The sequence below is a fragment of the Asterias rubens genome, chromosome 4 (genome assembly GCF_902459465.1).
Source record: "Asterias rubens chromosome 4, eAstRub1.3, whole genome shotgun sequence".
NCBI classification, from domain to species: domain Eukaryota; kingdom Metazoa; phylum Echinodermata; class Asteroidea; order Forcipulatida; family Asteriidae; genus Asterias; species Asterias rubens.
In genome coordinates, this window is record NC_047065.1 from 14,710,032 (window position 1) to 14,731,677 (window position 21,646).

Genomic DNA, 21,646 nt, shown 5'->3' on the forward strand with positions numbered 1-21,646 from the left:
GCGCTATTCCAATATTTTTAATTAATTGGCCGTACGTCGTGCGCGTGTGTGTGATGATTGGATGACACGATTGTCACAAGAGCATCTTATTTCTCCTACATCGCTGGCAATCTCCCCGCATCTATAATGAATTGAATGATGAACATATGCGGTGTTGCCATGTCGTCATGTTAATGAGGGCCATCTTGTGATGCTGTTGTTTTCACCGCGAAGATGACGGCTGAGAAAAAAGAATTGATTTAGGAAATCAAACAAATCAATGATGTGAACAATAATCGGTAAGCATGAATGATGGATGGATGGAGGAGAGAAACTATAAAACATATGTTAGTTACTAAGTTGGAGTAGAGGAGGGATGAGACAAAAAATGTTATTTATTTGATTTAGTTTGAGGTTCTGAAAAGTGAAATTACAAGTTGACAGTTGAACTGTTTATGTGTGGAATAGTCTAGTCCTACACTACAGACTCCTATTCCTCCATGATTTATGAGATGAATTTCAGTGTTCACAGATTGCTGATCACACCTCCATGATCACCACTCACAGATTTTTTTTTTTTTTTCACCATCGAAACACATTTTGTGGTGGGGTTTTTCGGGTTCGGTGCATTGTTTACCTGTTTACGCATGTTTGGAGGGGTATTATTAACAAGCTCTCAATTTAAAGGTAGAAATAGATCAAAGTTGTTGTGCCAACCTGCCAATGCATGTTATAACTTTCGTAAGCATGGTAAGCACATCCTTATATAGGCTTAGCCCAGGTTGGACTCCTCTGCAGTGCACCACTGACGTCCTACACCAGGGCTAGGTAAGCACTGTAAAGTCAAACTTTCCTGAGTTATGTGGAGAGAAAAAAAATCACTCAAGCGGGATTCAAACCCACAACCTGTGGATTTTGTTTTCACAGTACTCAGGAAAGTACTGATTATACAGTGCTTAAAGACAGTGGACACTATTGGTAATTGTCAAAGACCACTCTTCACAGTTTGTATATCTCAACATATGCATAAAATAACAAAGCTGTGAAAATTTGAGCTCAATCAGTCGTTGAAGTTGAGATATTAGTGAAAGAAAAAAATACCCTTGTCACACGAAGTTGTGTGCTTTCAGATGCTTGATTTCGAGAGCTCAAAATAATTCTAAATCTGAGGTCTCGAAATCAAATTCGTCGAAAATCACTTCTTTCTCGAAAACTACATAACTTTAGAGGGAGCTGTTTCTCACAATGTTTTATACTATTAAACTCTCCCCATTACTCGTAATCAAGTAAGGTTTTATTAAAACAATTATTTTGAGTAATTACCGAGAGTGTCCACTGCCTTTAATAAACCCATCGGTGTCTATGTAAGGGTAAAACCGAATAGGGCCTACTATTCCTTTTCCTAATTTTTTTAAAGTCCAACACTGTTGTTCTATATTGTCTTTTATTGAGATGGCAGACGTGATGTGTACATTATATTTCACATTGTGAAACTTTTAAATCATACTTTATAAACTTGTGCATTTTTAAAAGTATAAATAATAAACTATAATTTTAAATTATCAACTCCTCCCCCCCCCCCCCCTTCCTTAAAAAAATGGTGCTTGAAATCCTCAGAAATTTGTGCAGATATTTGATGGAGCTGTAAAGAAGTGACAGGTTGCCATGACAGCAAACACCCAGTGGCAAAATCAGTTCAATATTTCTGATTTTTATAACGCTTACAAATAAGTAACTTACAATGTGACCTGTGACATCACATGTTTACAAAAGAGCAGCGGAGACAGGCATTCCCGCAGGTGAAAGTTGTACACAGCTGAATGGAAGAAAAATTAGAAACTTCATTCCATGACAATGGCACAATACGATTATTATTGACTTTTGACATAAAAAAAAAGAGGCAAATATAAAAACTTGCTTTAATAACTGTTATTTTGTACAATTTATTCTTTTGTACGGTAGTTACTCGATACAGAATGTATTTTTATTCATGGAGACCAACTTGCCTGCCAGGAATTGCCGTGGATTGTTCAGGTCACTCTTTTTGTAAACAAAGTAAAAAGTTCCACACTTAATAATCGCCCTTAAAATTTTGCGGAACATTGTTTTGTTATTCTGGGATTATGGTTTCAGTATGGTATTTTTTCTAAAGATGACAAAATAATTTTGAATGTTTGGACTAACTTTCACTAACCAAGAAATTTGTTGTTATTTTAAACCAATAGACAGTTGTGTGAATGTCGCAACCAAGCAAGACCACCAAGCTCCCAGCCAAACTCAAACCCTTGGAAGTCATGGCCCATCAGAGACTGGAAACGATGGAGCTGCACAACCTCCAACCCCTAGGCAGTACGACCTTACTGCCACCGGTACCCGCAACCACCCCAACCATCTGCTTGTCCGCGCCGACTACCAGTCACCAGATATCTCATGAGTCCCCCCATCATCTTGAAGTCAGTCTTATTCCAGTGCCCGGCCCGGCTAACACGGACCTGGGAGGCAGCACAAATGCCGGCTACATCTCAGACGGGAGTGTCGTGACACCAGTGAATCGATTGGAAAGTGCTTTGAGTGGAAGTACGTTAGAAGTTTTAAGTTTCTACTCGTATAAAAATACCATTCTATATCAAGCTTTTACTTTCTTGACTTGTCTTTTAAAAATGTCACTACCAGAGCCCAATTTCATGGAGCTGCTTCAGCACAAAAAGTAGATTTATAAGCACAATAAAATTGTGCTTACCTAAATATGGTTACCATCAGCCAAAATCTCTTATATAATCTGGGACTGGTTTTCCTGCTTAGCAGAAACTTGTTAAGCAGTGTTTTCTGCTTAAGCAGTATGAAGTTGAGCGCAGGGCCCAATTTCATAGAGCACAAACATTTGCTTAGCATGAAATTTGTGTCTTGATAAAAACAAGATTACCAACCAAATTTCCACGTAATTTTCGGGATAAGCAAACAAGAGCTGAATACCAGTAACAAGCAATATGCAACAAATGGAAATTTGGTTGGTAATCCTGTTTTTATCAAGGAAGAAATTTTCATGCTAAGCAAATTTTCGTGTTTAGCTGCTCTATTAAAGTGAGCCCAGAAGTGTTTTGTGTTGAAAACTGATGGTCAGCTAGCAGCGGACTCAACATTTTGACAAATAAGTATTTTTCACCGACACAAGCAAATTTACTATTTTTCATTATTTTTGTCTTTGCTTGACAGAGCTGAGCAGCTTGAGTCATGTGTCCACAGACAGGGAGGGATACCAGAGTTCCAGGATTTTGTCCAGCAGTCCGTCACCATCTGCCGCTGATTCCGTCTTCAGCTCCAATGGGGATCTACACCAAGTTACCCTGAATACGGGCAAAAGGTAAGTCTGTTGCCACCAACTGTCCGAAAAAAACTATCCTGTTGCATTTGTTGGCCCCCTTGGGCCCCTACCATTAGCCTTTGTGAGGTATGGTGGACACCTTGCGAGTGCACTGTTTGGTTTGGGTGTATAAAGAAAAATTTACCAAGACCAAACAGTGTACAGTGCTTACACACACACCGGTGTAAGGTTAAAACCAAAATTAATATTCATTAGGTTAATGTTATAATCTGGAATATTAATAAACACACTATGACTCCTATTTGTCCACTATTGTCCCCGATTTAAAAAAAAAAGGGGTCTAGCCCTGTCAGATTCCCTCGGTCTTCCAAACAACCTGGAGGCGATGATGGCCAAACGGTTCAGCCTTCCAAACGCTGGCACCATCGAGCACCTCAGCCCCACCTCGGCCAAGATGTCCAGCTTCAAGTCCTCGGACCCGCTGACCAGCAGTAACAGTCACCTCTTGGCCAGTAGGTCGGCCTCGCCGTACAACGGAGATCTCTTGACGTCACAGGCAAGCTCCCCCGGGAGCAAGTCGTCATCGCGGGGAATGGGGCGCTGGTTCCACAAGAGACCCTCGGCTGTCAGCTCAATCAGCAGCATGAGTGATGTCAGCTGCATGAGCAACAGGTTCGGAAAATGGGTTGTAAATTATGTTGTAGAATCTTTAGTTAAAGGCACATTGCAGCCGATTTCACAAAATGCTAGGATTAATCCTACCTCGAGTTAGAGAGAGTAACTCGTCCTCACTTAGGATGGGTTTAACGCGTCCTATCGTTCTAAGTCCTGAGATTAATCGACGGCTGGGCACTATTGGTAATTACTCTATGTTATAAAACATTGTGATATGCTATGTTATAAAACATTGTGAGAAACGGCTCCCTCTGAAGAAATGTAGTTTTTGTATAAAAAAAGGTAATTTCTTACTCAAATATTTTAATATTTTAGGCCTGAAGCCTTTTTTTAGGCATCTTAAAGCGCATAAATGTGTGCAACAAGACTTTTTTTTTCTTTCGCTGTTTTCAAATTTTTCTTGAGTCATGCCACAGGCACAAATTTGTCACGAGTCCTGCATGCAACCTTGTGAACTGATACAGACATGCAGCCAGTCTAAAGCATGCTTTGATCACATGCACTTTGCTTATAGTTCTTACTCACAAAAAAACAGGAATCCTGAAATCAAAATCTAATAAAATCTTATTTCAATCATTTAAATTATGATTTATCCTCAATCAGTCTGGATGAGGATAATGGAGCTGCCAATGCACGACAGAAACTTCAGGATCTAGTGAAGTCGGTCACTCAGCGGGCCAAGAAGGTTGGCCGCAATGAGGTTGCACCGATCTCAACTGTCTCGACAGTCTCAGCCACTCTTGCTCCTCCCCCAAGTAAGTGTAAACACATACAAAGATTAATAAGGGAATCAACGTGTGGTGTGAAAGAGGTTTTCAACGAGTGGTTCAAACCCAATGAGGCCTGGTTCTTGATAATTTTACCGAGACGACGTCGAGGTAAATTATCAAGAACCAGGCCTCGGCAGGTTTAAATCACAAGTTGAAAACCGATTCAACACACTTTGATTCCCATTCATAAATACCTTTTCGGTCAAAAAACATCAACACTTTTGGTCAAAAAGTAAAATAAATATAATTGTTCAATGATTTCTTTTTTCCACACTACCCCTCCAGCTATGATGAAGTGGTAAGGCCCTCGGGTAAACAACTCCTTATATTAAAGGGAATGCTGTGTGCGTCGCGCGTATCGCGTGATGTGGCACAACTGTCCCGGCTGTTGCTCTTGACCAATAGGAATGAAGAAACTGTCTTATAAGCACAGGTGCAAGCTCGCGTGTCATGCCCATGTTTCAACACTTTTTACTGGTCATAAACAAACGTTTATACACACCTACGTGACGCGCTCTCCACCAATAAGAACCGACTGAGGTATTTATGAATAATAATTCATTATTTTGAAGGAAGCTATATTGAGTTTAGAAACTCAATTATAAAACAATGGTAAAAAATGGTAGCCACAGCTTTATTACATGTAAATTTCATCTCAGTTTTGATCTAACAACGATAACATTTCTTGCTAGTACGCAAGTGCCCGACCCACATTCTTTTGCAGGTCAGCTCATAGTTTAGATTGGAATCGATAGAAATGATCAAACGAAAGACACATGTTTGGTGTAACTGATAAGGAAAATAAACCTAGATGCACTAACCAAAACTCTACAAATCTTACAATTCTTATGGCTTCTGATCACTGCCATCCCTGACAAAAAACATTGAGTAATAAGGATACCACAAACATACATGTAGGGCTGGATAGCTCAAATGGTAAAGTGCCCGTACATTAATCTGCAGGTGATTGGTTCTTGTCCCACTCCAGTCAATTTTTCTTTGTTTAAACCCTCAAATCGTTAACATCTTTACAGTCGGTCACAATGTCCGGAAGCGGCTTGATTCATTTGCTCCTAGTAGCGCGACGGACACCACAGAAGAAGTCCAAGTGAAGAAGTTCAACTGTTGCGGGATGCACAGAGTGCAAAAATTCCTGCTGAAGTACACCATCCCTGATGCCATCGATCCTACAGGTCAGTCCAGCTCATATTAAAAGGTTTTTTTGGGTACTTTTTGTTTTACACAAAACACAGAAAACACAAACCCCCCTCGTCATCATTATGTTGGTTTTAACGCAGTTGTCTAGCCTGCTTTCTCCCTTGCATTGACTCCAAGCAGTTGTTCATGCATGTCACTTGACAAGGAGCTCTGCCACGTCTTGCGCGGTCAGCCGACGGTTGTGAGCCCACCCCATAGAGTTATATATAAGTAGAGGGCGCACTGGTGATGCTGCTTGCACAAACGCGACGGGACCGCAAGATGACAAGCGCGCCATTCTGTACGCGTGTTGAATATGAAATACACGTTTGAGTTTTTTTTATTGAACGGTCTCGCAATGCTGTTTGTTCAACTTACAAAATGGCCGCACAAACACACGCTGTGAGATGGTTGTTTTGTCAATTTAGAAAATGGCCGCCTGCGCGCATGCCGGGGCGCGTATAAAGGCCAGTGCGCCCTCTAGTTCTTATATATAACTCTATGGCCCACCCATAACTAAGTTGTTACATCTTTAGACTCAGTTGGGACCTCCTTTCTCTCCACATGACCAAACCACCTCAGCCTGATGAGCCTCCTCAATACGGTTCCGATCCCCTCCACACCCGACTCTCCTACTCAGCTCCTCACTTGACAGGTTGTCAGCCAGAGAAACCCCACACATCCACCTCAGTTTTACATTAAACTTACACAATTTAAAGATAATGATGGTAGAAAGCTTCCCTTAAAACTTGATTTGCTGAAGTTCTATAGTTTTTAAGAATTTTATAAAACGATTTCACAACAATTATTTTAGCATGTACAATGGATTTATGCGACTCTCCTGAAAGCATTGCTCTGAATTTTTTTTTCTCAAAGACCTGACTAATGAAGGTGAAACTTGTACAGATAAATATTCCATACAACTGTAGTGATGTAGTAAACACATTGTAAACATTACTTTATAGCTGCTAAACATGTTAGAGGTATGCCCTCTGCACCTTTATTCAGCCGGGACACAGGAGTCACCCCATACATGTTAGAGGTATGCCCTCTGCACCTTTATTCAGCCGGGACACAGGAGTCACCCCATAGCCAGCACTATACTACTCAACTTCCTTCAAAGTGAGTAGGGATTCATGTCATGGCCGAAAGACTTGGTCAACAAAACGTATTAAAACACTTTAAAGTTCAGACAATTAAGTCGGCCCATCTTTTTACCAGGGGGTATGTGGCTTGCTTGGCTCAGCATCGTGGCCCTGTTCTACATCTACAATGCCGTCTCAATCTTCTTGCGTGCATCATTTACTGACGAAACCTACGGCTCCGAAAGTAGTTGGCTCATTCTGGACTACATCGGTGACTTTGTGTTCCTCTTGGATATCTGCCTGCGCACCCGGATAATTTACTTTGCAAATGGCCAGGTTGTGGTGAGTAGAGTTAATCTGGGAAGGACACAAGGAAAACACCAAACAAAAGGACAAAAAACAACACCTTGGGTGAGGGGCAACACAAGTGAGCTAAGGCACTGTTCAATTGATCAATTAATCAGAGGGAATTTATATAGTGCCAAAATCAACCAAAGTTGTTCAAAGGCGCTCAAGACAGTTGGATGAAGTTAATGTTGATACACTTATTGGAACAGAAAACATTTGAGGAGTTTCTTGAAGATGTGAATAGTGTTAGCATCCTTGATGCGGTTAGGGGGAGTGTTCCATTCCTTTGGTCCAAAATAGGAGAGTGAACGATCTGCAAATGACACAGCACAGGTTCTGGGCACGATAAACTGATGAGAAGATGTGGATACTTGAAAGCAAGTTGTTCCACATAAAGTAATTTATCCCTCAGAAATTCCTTTGGGCGGTGTGACCAACCTATGGTCCGGTCAGGTATGGAGTTTTGAAAAGGTTGAATTTTGTGGTATGTGAGGTAGAGGGGTGTGAGAGTGAGGCTATGATAACTGTATGTTGGGTTCTCAAGCCATTTCGGCACATTCAGCAGCAACTGCCAGAAACATCGGGGAAAACCTCTTACTTCAGCCCGCACTAACTGTGCCACAACAAAGACTGAAAAAATGTTGAGAAGTTGGGTAGAGAATTTCACTACTTTCCCAGGCCTAATTGTCGTTGTCTGCTCTGATCATAGAGTTATAAATAAGAACTGGAGGGCGCGCACTGGTCTATATACGCGGCTCGGCATGTATAAGTTGACAAAATAGCATCGCACTGCGTTTGTTTGTGCGGCCTGTTTGTAAGTTGACAAAACAGCATCGCGTAGTGTTCAATAAACACAAACTCCAACGTGTACATCATATTCAACGCGCTTACAGAATGGCGCTCGTGTCTCTATGGGGTACAGTCGTGTTTGTGCATGCAGCATCACCAGTGCGCCCTCTAGTTCTTATATATAACTCTATGGCTCTGATCTATTGTTGCGTCAAAAGAGTTGCTCATTGTAAACAATGTTATGGTGTCCAATGCTTGAATGCATACTTCAGCCTAAGCTTTACCATCTTGCACCTGCAGCAATCCACAATCTTCTATTTTGAAAAATAGCCGCAACTAGTGTTAAAGTCGAAGGACTCGTCGCAACTTATTGAAGCATGATTAGTCGGGTAGTGAAAATTTACTGTCACCAAGAACTCTCTCTCATGCCTTTCTAAATTGGTCTGTATTACGCTAAGATTGATGACATTGTGTTTTTGCTTACCCGGTAATGCTTTGGTTTTCAGCGTGAAAGGGTGTTGCTAAGGAAACACTACACAAAGTCTTTACAGTTCAAGGTATGTGCACAAGTTTATTTAAAAATATTGACCTAAAAAAATACTATTTTAATAGATGTTAAATTTGCATCGGGGATAAAGAATTTAAATTTTTGGTTTTTACCCATACACCGATGTTGTCCTTTCAAAAACGAAGCATACAGCCCTGGTGTTAGCACTGTACTATACTCAGTACTTCCCCGAGTCCTGTGAACAAAATCATCACAGGCATGTTACTCGGGTGGGATTCAAACCCACGACCCTTGCAATTCTAGAGCAGTGTCTTTACAACTAGACTACCGAGATTGCCCGGTAGCTAGAGGCAGTTCGGATCGTATGTTTTGGGAGCGGAAATTACTGCAACGATATAAGAGATGTTAAATTTGCATCGGGGATAAATATTAATCCAACGAATTCCACTCGAGTAACATGCCCGTGATATATTTAACTCCTTCAACAATTTATTTCTTAAAGTTTGACGTTGTGTGCTTGTTGCCGTTGGATTTGCTCTATTTTGCAACCGGTTTCAATCCCATTTGGCGTTTACCACGCCTTCTCAAAGGACACAGCTACAACGAGTTTGTGGAGAAGTTTGAGAACAAGTCCAAGTCGGCAAACAGCTTCAGGTTTGTAGGATTCAATAATCCCCATCCCCACCTCAATTCAGTGCAACGTTTGCTGAGCTGTGATTTTATTTATGTAGATGGATTGCAATAGACGCCATCGGTCGCCATATTTGATGAATTGTGCGCGCGTGAAGAGCTACCATTGGCTGAGAGTCACTCGCAGCGCGTAAACATGTGCACTTTCCCAATGTTAATACATCAAAGATGGCGGTCGAGGACGCGTATTAAGATCCATCTATTGTGTGGAACCCAAATCAGTGTTCAGGTTTTTGTGATTACCTTATTATAATTGTATTGTTTTGTGTCGAATTTTATTCCACAAAACGGAACAAACCCGATACCCTGGGGAAGAGTTACAACAATTACAAAATTTAAACTTATACTACAACAAAGAAGGAGAGGTTAGCAAGAACAAATATGAAATTATGTTTGGGAGGGATCAAAGTCAATCCAAATGACTGCAATCGGGTGAAATCCACTTCATGATGACCCCCCAAAAAATGTGCTGTGCTGTACATTGTGTATTAAAATCAAAGGAAAACAAATGCAAGAAAAACATCTCTTTTGTAACCGCAGTGTTCGTTTTCCTTCAAATAAAGTCCTTGCCATCAAAGTTGCCAGTAGAAACTGTCCCATGATTTGACGAGGCCTGACAAGAAAAAAAACAAGTTTCTTTATTCAATGATTTTTTGACAGGATTGTGAAGACCATTGGTTACATGTTATACATGATACACCTTAACACTTGCTGCTACTATGTCATCTCTGTGTACGAAGGCATTGGCATCAACCGCTGGGTGTACAACGGAGAAGGCAATGCGTAAGTATCAACTCATACATTCTACAATTGCCACTCTGATGGGGTCCATGGCGTTTTGTGCACCCGAGGGGGGAAATGGCACCCACAAGGCGAAGCCGAGCAAGGGTGCCATTTTCCCCCGAGGTTGTACAAAACCCCTGGACCCCAGTCACAGCGTGCAACAATTGTTTTATTATACCTTGGTAACATGATTATTCCTCTTCTCACCAAAGCTCTGTTGTCATCTTTAAACGTTATTTACGGCGAGTGAGCAAAGTTCAATAAGCAGACGAACTGTTGTTCAAATAAGAAACAATTTGTCACTGTGCCCTCAGACCCACAGCCGTTTCGTACTAAGCCGTTTCGTACTAAGCGCTGAAAATCGACCGACGATGGGAACGATCAAGGTAATGCACACCGGTTATCAAAACTCATGTTAACCGCTGCGCTGTGCAGCCATGGTACATGCGTTTACACGTCACGTGATTGGTTCTCAACTCGAACTTAACTTCACAATTTGTTACCGAGGTACAACAGTGGCATTTATAGCTACATAGCTTCCTAGGTTGCATCGTAAAACTTGTGTGTGATCCCTGGCTATAATACGGCAGTTATTAGCAGGTTGAATAGGGAGTATGAAAAGGCTTCAGATCGGCACCCCCGAACAAAAATATTGACAAAATAGGGAGACTCTCTTTATCCACAAATGAGTAGGGATTCATATCGTGGCCAAATACTTGATCTACAAAAGGTATCAAAACCCTTTAACCATGAGAACCATTGAGTATGCGCAGTGTCGAGAGGCCAGTTAACTACCAAGTATTAATAGATGGATTGCACTAAAAGTGTTATCAACCGCCATATTTGATAAATATGTGCACGCGTGCAAGGTTGTCGTTGGCTAAGAGCTGTGCTAATCGCGTACACGTATGCACTTTTGCAATCGGTTGATGACGCTCAGTGCAATCCGTCTATTAGCAACGGTTACCACAAACATTTTTTTTATTTTTACAATTTGCATCTGGGATTAAGAATATTGTATGGGCTTAACCTGTACACAGATATGTGATAGACAATGTGCTTACCAAGTCATCAAATCAACAGTCTGCATAGATGGGATCCGAATCTGCTACCCTTGCATTCTTGATCAGATTTCCTAATATAGAACCAACCAATGACTAAGATTCTTTTAACTTCCTCGCCTGTCCCCTAGCTATGTGCGATGCCTGTTCAGAGCAACCAAGACCCTCATTACCATCGGCAACCTCCCGGTTCCGTTGACCACCTTCGAGATCTTCTTCATGAATATCGACTTTATGATCGGCGTCTTTGTTTTTGCCACCATCATCGGACAGGTGAGCTCAGAAAATAATAATAATAATAATAATACAAAGCATTTATATAGCTCTCTCCTGAGAACAGAGCCCTTTACATGAGTCTAAGACAAAAAGAAAAACAAACGAACTAGGATAAGTTGGAGAACAGAAATGTCTTCAGGAGGCTTTTAAAAACAGGCAACGAGATCACCTCTCGCAGACAGGCAGGAAGCTCATTCCATAGACGCAGGGCAGCCATTGCGAGTGAGCTATCCCCAGCTTTCCGTGTAGTTCTAGGAATAGAAAACCTTGTTTTAGTTCAACAGCGCGTACAGTGGTGTTGCATTTCTGAGTTTACTAGACGTAGTTTTCCTTTCAAACTGCATGGTCCTTGAAGAACCAAAAACACACCCGCCTTAAACTCCATTTTGTTGGGACCACAATGGGATGGTCTATTACCGCTGTTGGTGCATCTTGCCTGCCAGGAAATACCCTGGAATGTACAAAGTCACTCTTTTTATAAACAAGAGTTGCATGGTTGTAATACTGCGTGCAGTTTGGCCGAGTACAAATCCAGTCATTATTTATGCTTGTGTTCTGTAGATGAGAGACATTGTCGGCGCTGCAGGGGCCACAAAGGGGGCCTTCCGTCGCCGTATGGACAACACCATGGCATTGCTGCAGAACTGGAAGATTCCAGACGACGTTCAGAGGAGAGTGAGACTGTGGTTCATGTACGCCTGGGATAGGAGAGAACTCTTGGGTAAATAGCTGGTTTTGAATCCCTAATTGTAGGAGAAGCCTTGGACCACCTTGGTGGACGGGTCGGCGGCGTGTTTTCTTTCCTCGCCCATCTCTGGGAACTACAGTTAGAATCCCGCTGGGGGCACCATGTTCCTGATTGCGTGGGTTTTTAATCCATTGTAGGAGAAGTCTTGGACCACCTTGGTGGTCGGGTCGGCGGCGTGTTTTCTTTCCTCCCCTTTCAAAGGCTAATATCAAAGTTTGAATCCCGCCAGGGATACTACATGTATGTAGATTGGGTTGCATCAATCCCTGCCTGGAAATTTTTCTTTATATTCTTCTATCTGTTTCTAGACTGTTGTTTATGTTTATGTATGGGAGTGTCGTGGCCGAGCGGTTAAGAGCACCGAATTTAAACTCTGGTGTTTCTGATCAGCAGAGTGTGGGTTCGAATCCCCAGCCATGACACTTGTGTCCTTAAGCAAGACACGTAACCATTGCTTCGTCCTTCGGATGGGACGTAAAGCCGTTGGTCCCATGTGTTGTGTAAACACATGTAAAAGAACCCAGTGCACTTATCGAAAAGAGAAGGGATTCGCCCCGGTGTTCCTGGCTGGATTGGCAGCATATTGCGCCACAGCACCTTGTAAACCATTACATTGTGCTTAAGGATTAGGTCGTATATCTAAAAATTTAGCCCCACTCCTTGCAGTTATAATACCTGGCGCTTTGTATCCTTTGGCAAAAGGCGCGTTATAAATACGGTTATTATTTACCATTTATGTATAACGGGACGTTGATGTAAAACAGTAATTGCTGATCTTTTTATCCTGTATAAAGATGTTGCAAGAAACAAATAAATGAACACATTTTAAAATTATTTTGCTTATCTGTTTTATTCTCGTCACAGATGAGCAGGAGATCATGAAGAATGTGCCAATCAAGATGCAGACCGATATTGCCATCCACGTCCACATGGACACACTGAGTAAAGTCTCACTGTTTCAGGTATGCTGATTTGTGTAACATACTATGTTCTTAATATGTGCCGACTGGCCACCCTTACCTTGTGGCCACTTCAGTGAAATCATTGCACTAATGTCAGCAGGCCGTTTATAAATAATAAAAATTACCCCGCCAACAGTTGAAAAATATATAAAAAAATATATCAGGTTCCTTTTGACCTAACCAAATGGCATGGAAAACGTCAAGTCACCCTGGTTTGATTATTTGACTTAAACAAAACGGATGGTTCTGAGAAGTACTGGTGGTGTTTCTGAAAAGAGTTTGTGGTGGTTCGTGGTTCTGAAAAGAGCTTGTGAGAAGAATCAGTGGTGGTTCTGAAAGGTTCTGAGAAGAACCAGTGTTGGTTCTGAAAAGGTTCTGAGAAGAACAAGCGATGTTGGGAAGGTTCTGATAAGTACCAGTGATGGTTCTGAAAAGGTTCTGAGAAGTACCAGTGTTGGTTCTGAAAAGGTTCTGAGAAGAACCAGTGTTGGTTCTGAAAAGGTTCTGAGAAGAACCAGTGTTGGTTCTGAAAAGGTTCTGAGAAACACCATTGTTGGTTCAGAAAAGGTTCTGAGAAAAACCAGTGTTGGTTCTGAAAAGGTTCTGAGACAAACCAGTGTTGGTTCTGAAAAAGGTTCTGAGACGAATTCCCACAAAGAAAAAAAATAAAAGTCCGTTTGAATTGTCAATACTACATGTAGTGCAATTCTTCCACTAATTTTAACTTGTTTTCTCCCAGGACTGTGATAAGATGTTGCTTCGAGATCTTGTGTTGAAACTCCGACCAGTTCTCTTCCTTCCCGGTGATTACATATGCCGCAAGGTAAACTTATCAGTGGCTTTTTAGAAATAACTTTTGTGAGATTTCGCTCAGCTCACAATTAGGTCGGACAGCCACTTCGAGGTGAGGGCTACACTTCACTGAATTGGGCTATCGTCCCAAATCAACTGTCACTAAGGATAACGGTGCCACCTACTCCTTTAGGCTGAAACAGGGTTACCCACTTTACCATTCATAAGGATGTAGGTATGGGTGTCACCCACTTTAGGAGCCTGAATGGTAGAGAAATGGAGGGTAGAGCCAAAGGCACTAACTTCAAAAACTTTTTGAAGACAAAAGAACTCCAACATGATTTTCTTCAAACACAGAATTTTTGGCTGTGATGAAGGTTTGTTACTTTGTGATTAAAGGAACACGTTGCCTTGGATCGGACGAGTTGATCAGTCAAAAGCGTTTGTAACCGTTTTTTATGAAATGCATATGGTTGAAAAGATGTTTTAAAAGTAGAATACAATGATTCACACAAGTTTGCCTCGAAATTGCGTGGTTTTCCTTTTACTGTGCGAACTAACACGGTCGGCCATTTATGGGAGTCAAAAATTTGACTCCCATAAATGGCCGACTGTGTTAGTCAACGAGGTAAAAGGAAAACCGTGCAATTTCGAGGCATGTTTGTGTAGATCATTGTATTCTACTTGTACAACATTTTTCTACCCATATGCATTTTATAACAAACGGTTACAAACGCTTTTCAAAGACCAACTCGACCGATCCAAGGCAACGTGTTCCTTTAAGGAGGGAATATTCTTTTTGTTTTGCACTAAGGGTGAGGTTGGGAAGGAGATGTACATCATCAAGAATGGTTTGGTTCAAGTACTTGGGGGACAGAACAACCGTACGGTGCTAGCCACACTGCATCCTGGCAGCTACTTTGGAGAAATCAGGTATATGCAGCCCACTCGTCGATTCAAAAGTTGTGAAAGTAGAAACACCAAGATATATGAGAAAAAGTGGTTTAAAGTCAAGTTGTTTATTGAAAACACATTGGTCGGTCATTTCAATGTTAATTTAATCGCTATCTAATGTTGTATGAAGAAGGAATTTGCCAATATAAAATAAAATGTATTTTGGCATTTAAATTGACATAAATTATACTCTTAAAAATGTCACCCCTGTTGAGTGTTTTGGCTTAATTATTTCTCTATACTGACATACATATATATATATATATGATAAGCAACTCATGTAGCTTGACTGCAGCACTAATTTACTGTTCTGAATCAATGAAGAAGTCTGCTTACTTTGGTAGTAAAATTAAAACAAAAACATTTCAAACAAGATTTTTCTCTGAAAGCCATTGAACACTTTCGGTACAAAAAAGAAAGAAAAAAAGTTCACAGATTTGCAAATAATTTACAGGGTTGACAGAAGGTAATGGTGAAAGACTTCTCTTGAAATATTATTCCATGAAATGCTTTACTTTTTGAGAAAACATTAAAACAATTTCAATTATCGATAGCGAGAATTACGGCTTTATTTTAAACACATGTCATGACACGGCGAAATGCGCGGAAACAAGAGTGGGTTTTCCCGTTATTTTCTCCCGACTCCGATGACCGACTGAGCCTAAATTTTCACAGGTTTGTTATTTTTCATATCTGTTGTGATACACGAAGTGTGGGACTTGGACAATACTGTTTACCGAAAGTGTATAATGGCTTTAACGAAGCAGTATGGAGCTTTGGCTTCCATTAAATTAAAAGAGAAGTTAAGGAAGGAAGGTTCAATTTATATATGGGAGAAAAACCCCAGAAAATTATTCCAATAAAGTTGACAACTCGATCACGCACAACCTAATCTCCGCCCCCCTGCCCCCCAACTATAGAAGGCCAGTCTACTCTGGATGTCACCCCAATTCATACTGTATAGTCTTTTAATGTATGAACCATTTTGTATGGACCATTGTTTATTATTTATCTGTACCTATTATTGTATGAACGGGAATAAAATAAAACAAACAAACTAAACACCAAGTTTCCTTTTTTTTTTTTGCAACCTCTGTAGCTTGCTGAGTGTCGGTGTTGGTAACCGCCGTACAGCTGATGTGTACTCTCCAGGCTACTCCAATCTGTTTGTTCTGGATAAGAAGGTACTCCAAGAGGTGGTAGTAAACTACCCTAATGCCCAGGAGAGCCTCAAACGAAAAGCAAGGTGAGTTTGAGGCAGCTCAGCGTTTCTTTTCTTAGTTCCATTACATAGCGCCATGTGCGTTTTACCAGGACTCAACCTAGCCTTAACATCTGAGCCTGTGTCAATCCCTGTCCAAAGTCACCTATGACCTCACATACTTTTCACATGGAGATTCCCAGTCAAATCCTTCATACATGTGAACATGTAAACATTTAAAACAACGAAGATATTGACAAAATAGGGACACCGCCAACATAGATAGTTGAGTTGGTAGAGCGCAGGCACTTAAACTGGAAGGTAATTGGTTTGAATCCAACTCTATAGTAAATTCTTAGTACGACCCCCAAAATCATATTAAAAAACATTACATGCATATATGTACAAATATTATGCAGGCTGCATGCATAAAACTGAAAGTGCAGCTGACAAATATTGCCTCTGACCAATCAAACCACAGGTATGGAAAGCTTAAATCCCTGCACGTTTAACCATTGATAAACCATCTCGGTCTGTTAAAAGCGGCCAGCCACCAACCCGGTCATTTCCACGCAGTGAAGTCCGGGTCCTCGCACTGTTTTTCCCTAATTATTATTATTACTATATTTTTTTAATCAGGGAGATCCTGAAGAAGAACCAGGCAAACGAGAGCAAGTCCAAGAAGCGTCGAGGCAAGTCACTCATCGCCGAGTCCATCCTCCTAAAGGACAGGAACATAGACAGCAGCAAGTTCTTCAACGCCGTCCTGGAGGTGGCCCGCACCTCCAAGATCGCCAGTACCATCCTGCGAGCATCCTATCGAAGCGGGTTGAACGACATCGAGGACGAAGCGGTTCAATTCTCCAACTCGGACATCTCATCAGATGAGGTGATCTTCGGCACTCGCCAGCAACGAAAAAAGAAGAAGAGACGTGAGTTTCGTATTTAACGCTCTTTGTCTCGTGGGGCGTGATTGATTGTGGGGTGGGGGGCGGGCTGGGATGGTGGTTGAGCTGGGATGGTGAAATTATTGAATAAGGCTCTTTTGGTCTCAAGAGCTGAGAAAGAGGTAGGATACCAGCCTTACGGGATGTTGCCAAAATGTACGTTTGACTTCTCATCCATTTCACACAAAGATTCGCAGCCAAAACATGACATGATGTACACAACATTATGCATGCATGCAGACAATCAAAAGTGCAAGCTGGTTAACTACATCACCTCGTAACCTCAACCAATCATAACACAGATACGTAAAGCTTACTTCACAGCACGTTTATCTAATGAAATCATTGTAACTAATGAAATTTTGGGGCCTGTAAGACAAGTTCCGGTCTTTGTCCTTTCTCATAAAGACAGGGGGACCAGACTAAAACATAACTGCGGTTGACATTTCACTAGAACTCTTCTTGCTAGGTGCCGTCCCAAATCTTTGAAAGTACTCCACTCTATGAGATTTAATACCGGATTTCAGAGATTTAATACCGGATGCAGAAAGTTCCCTGAAAATAAACCAAACATGTGTTGTCTAGAGTGTTGTCTAATAATAATAATAGTTATAATAATAATAATATTTAAAATTTATATTGCGCCCCTTACATACAAAATGATCAGAGGCGCAGAACACATGTAAAAAGCACCGAGTGGAAGAAAAAGACAAAGAAAAAAGACTGGTCAAAAGTATGGGGGTACGTCTGTCCCGCCAACAGAAAACTAATTAGTTACTTATTACATAAGCCTATCTCTGCTGGCATCGGTAATGTTTTGACCTTTTCAGGAGACAGATGCCTCTAACCCTATCAATGCTAAAATTCTAAAACTAATTGCCAAAGTGACCATAGAAAAAGACATTAAAAAGCTAAAAAAGATAGGTTTTTATATTACATTTAAAAGAGATGAGTTTCTGTTCGTTATGTATGTGACGGTAGCGCATTCCAAAGCTTAGGGGCTGCCACAGAAAAAGTCTAATACACATAAAAGAACCCAGTTACACTTGTGTCTAAGAGAAAAGATTACATTCACATAATGGGAGCAAAGAGTTTTGGAAGAGAGCTCATCTGAGTCATGAAACAAAATTTTGTATAAAAACACCCTTACAATCTTTCAAACTATGTCTCTTAAACTCAGTGGTGAAGAGAGCAAAGAAACAGCAGCATGAGCGCACCTCCAATGACGACTCGGAGTCGCAGAACGAGCAAGGACACTCGGACAGCGACCAAGTTCATCAGGAGCATCTGAGGCCAAAGCGTACCCTGCGCAGGACAGCCAGCGTGCTGTCCCCGAACCCGGGCGATCTGAACATGCCCAGCAGCAGCGGCTCCCGCACCCCGCGGGAGAGTATGGGTAACATGAACCTGTTGTGGGACAATGAGGAGGATAAGGTGATGATGGGAAGGAGCAGCATCACCGGCGACGTACCGCTTGAAGAAGAGGAAGAAGACTCAACGATGACGCCGGCTCATGAGCAAGGGAGGCCGGCACCGAGGAAAGCTACCTCCAAATCGAGCTTCTCTGGGATAAGTAAGTTGGTGCTTTAATTTGTTTTGTTAAGTTTTGAAGTTTTGTGCAGCTAACAAAGGCATGAACCTACATGTATCGTGCTATGTTTCATTTCCCACTATGCTTCATTTCAAAGAGGGACAATGGGTACTGGAATTCACGCTCCAAATTTCTCTTTATCTGGATGTAATTGTGTAACCCTAACTCAAGACAATTCAAGACCTTCAGCCTTTTGTTGCAAAAACGAGGATTACGAGAGATTGATAGGCTGCCACACCATTGTGTATCGTTGTATTTGGCATGGGAGCAAAGTCGGAGATCCAGCCATACCATGGACAGTTATATTAACACTCTAAGGCATATTTACTTATTAATTGTGTGTGTATATTGTAGAGGAGCGACACCGCATGGCACGGAGCATCAGTGATGTCGAACGCGAAGAGAAGCGAGCACGGAAGAAGCCTTCCCAGCATCACGCAGCAGAAGACACTCAGAGGTCATCGTCAGCCCTGCCTGTACACATGGAGGATAGGTGAGTGAAGCATTTAAGGAAACAACTGGATAGTGGAATGGTTTTAACTCTCGAATGGCCATTTTACTTCACAAACAAATGTTTTTTCAAAGAACATTAGACTGCATTTTGGCTACCCCAACCTGAATTATTGGTCATCAGTTGAGCGTTTTTTGCAGGATCGGTTGAGGGGCGGTGACGATTCTGTTCAGACCAACTACTAACCGACTTTAGGTTAAACAACAATCAGACATGGCGCACAGAGGCAAGGTTTAAACTTGTTGAAGCTTAACCGATAGTCACCTGACTGGTACATACACACTGTCCCTACCTAAGCCCATGAAACACTCATAATTAACATTCATTATTTACTGCCTTGCAAATGAACATTTCCAAACAAAATGTTTACCGTTGGAAAGAGTAAACAATTCTCTTTAATATGGTATATTTTAGCCATGTTCCCCTACTCGTATCACTAGTACAAGAGAGTATTGATGTTCACCCACGAGTTTTCTTTGAAAAAAATAGAATAAGCTGTTTCAAACAACTTACGTAACATGTTAATGTTAGCAGAGATATAAAACTAAGCGATTCTGTTTCTTTCTAAACGTACAGTGGTACGGATAAAAGTGAGCACCATCTCGCTGATGACGACGATGCTTGCAGCGGGGACGAACATTCCGAGGAGGACATCGATAAGGGCGTGTCATCAGACAGCACCACGCCCTCTCTCTCCGGGATGGAAGACCAAGGGAGTAAGGCTTCCACTTTGCAAGGCGAGGGTTATGACTCAAGCAGTGAAGCCTCGCCTGAATCCAGACGAGATGACGTCCAGTCAAAGAAGAACAAAAATATCCCGTAGACAAATCTGGTTTGTGATAGTCAGAAGTTCTGTATTGTCAGTTCAGTTCTATAAGATCTTGACTACAATTTTTATGAATTTTTAAGATTCTGCTAAGCTAAGGTGAGTTGTTTACCAGTCACAGATGGTACATCGTGGTATGGTATTTGGCTGGTAACCTTCCTTTGGTAAGCATACTTTTTGTTGTAGGAATGTTATCGGCCCAATGACCGGATCACAAACATAAAGTGCATTGATACATTGTTGTAAAGTGCGCTGTATAAGAACTAAGTTACATAGTTACATGTGAATGTCCATTATCATTACTATTTGTTCCAAAATTCTATTTGTTCGATGTGATTCCGCACCCAAACAAATTCAGTCAAACCATGTGCAATTTTTGTAGATAAGAACAAAGAGTTGTAGATAAAGAACAAAGAACTAAATTATATATTTATTTAACATTGTAAAGGTTTGGCAATTGTGTTTTTGTTGTAGGAATGTTATCGGCCCAATGACCGGATCACAAACATAAAGTGCATTGATACATTGTTGTAAAGTGCGCTGTATAAGAACTAAGTTACATAGTTACATGTGAATGTCCATTATCATTACTATTTGTTCCAAAATTCTATTTGTTCGATGTGATTCCGCACCCAAACAAATTCAGTCAAACCATGTGCAATTTTTGTAGATAAGAACAAAGAGTTGTAGATAAAGAACAAAGAACTAAATTATATATTTATTTAACATTGTAAAGGTTTGGCAATTGTGTTTTAAAGTGGCACAGTAAAGTACTCCTGTTATTCCACACTTTTCCAAATTGTTTAACAAAAACCAGGTTGATGTGATTTTGTTATGAAGACAACTCTTAATGTGCAATATTTAAGTGTTAGTTTTATAGGAACTGATTGTTTATGAATGATGCCCAATGTAATTGTTATCAGAAATATATTGAGACAAATTGCAGGTTAAAGGCACTGTATACGTTTGTTAATTGTCAAAGACCAGTCTTCTCACTTGGTGTATTCCATCATAACCATAAAATAACAAGCCTGTGAAAATTCGAGCTCAATCGGTCATCAAAGTTGCGAGAAAATGATGAAAGAAAAAACACCCTTGTTGGACGAATTTGTGTGCTTTCAGTAGGAATAACTAGCTAGAAGTCTTTTATTATTTTAGTGAGAAATTACCTCTTCCTCAAAAACTACATTACTTCAGAGGGAGTAGTTTCCCTCAATGTTTTATACTATCAACAGCTCTCCAATGCTCGTTGCCAAGTCAGTTTTTAAGTTAATATTTGTTTTGAGTAATTACCAAATGTGTACCTTCCCTTTAAGTTTGTTTAAAGGTACAGGACACTACTGGTCATAACTCAAAATAATTATTAGCATAAAAACTTACTTGGTAACAAGCAATAAGAGAGCCGTTGATATTATAAAACATTGTGAGAAACGGCTCCTTCCGAAGTATCGTAGTTTTAGAAACAGGTTTGTTATTTTGTGCATATCTTGAGATACATGAACTGAAAAGACTTATCTTTGAAAATTACCAAAGGTGTCCGTGTCTTTAAACAAGAAGTTCCAGTTTGTTGTATTGTTGTTGTAGAAGGAAAACAGTTTGAATCAAATATGTACTCAAAGTTTTATCTTGAT

At 40.8% G+C, this 21,646-nt stretch overlaps 1 protein-coding gene across 2 annotated transcripts; it reads left to right on the top strand.

The window, feature by feature from the left end:
• The first annotated feature begins 97 nt into the window (after positions 1 to 97).
• On the top strand, positions 98 to 21,033 carry LOC117289391 (cyclic nucleotide-gated cation channel beta-3-like). Of its 2 annotated transcripts, XR_004518939.1 has the most exons (21): positions 98 to 278; positions 2,205 to 2,556; positions 3,193 to 3,340; positions 3,638 to 3,973; positions 4,580 to 4,731; positions 5,781 to 5,939; positions 7,165 to 7,370; positions 8,672 to 8,722; positions 9,176 to 9,327; positions 10,024 to 10,146; positions 11,339 to 11,480; positions 12,045 to 12,204; positions 13,096 to 13,193; positions 13,933 to 14,016; positions 14,800 to 14,918; positions 16,039 to 16,185; positions 16,780 to 17,072; positions 18,268 to 18,660; positions 19,033 to 19,171; positions 19,766 to 20,463; positions 20,752 to 21,033. XR_004518939.1 is itself a non-coding variant. In XM_033770493.1 (20 exons), exons 2-20 carry the CDS (start codon positions 2,217 to 2,219, stop codon positions 20,010 to 20,012), a joined length of 3,489 nt encoding a protein of 1,162 aa, XP_033626384.1. In that variant the 5' UTR covers positions 98 to 278; positions 2,205 to 2,216; the 3' UTR covers positions 20,013 to 21,033. The 2 variants fall into 2 exon arrangements, 1 of the variants encoding a protein (XP_033626384.1); XM_033770493.1 differs by having other exon boundaries at positions 19,766 to 21,033.
• Positions 21,034 to 21,646: the final 613 nt, after the last annotated feature.

Excerpts from the sequence above, each read along its gene's own strand:
- LOC117289391 (XM_033770493.1), top strand. The coding sequence starts at position 2,217 with ATGTCGCAACCAAGCAAGACCACCAAGCTCCCAGCCAAACTCAAACCC. Across the intron at positions 2,557-3,192 it reads GGAAAGTGCTTTGAGTGGAA|AGCTGAGCAGCTTGAGTCAT; the intron begins GTACGTTAGAAG and ends TTTGCTTGACAG. Across the intron at positions 19,172-19,765 it reads CCTGTACACATGGAGGATAG|TGGTACGGATAAAAGTGAGC; the intron begins GTGAGTGAAGCA and ends CTAAACGTACAG.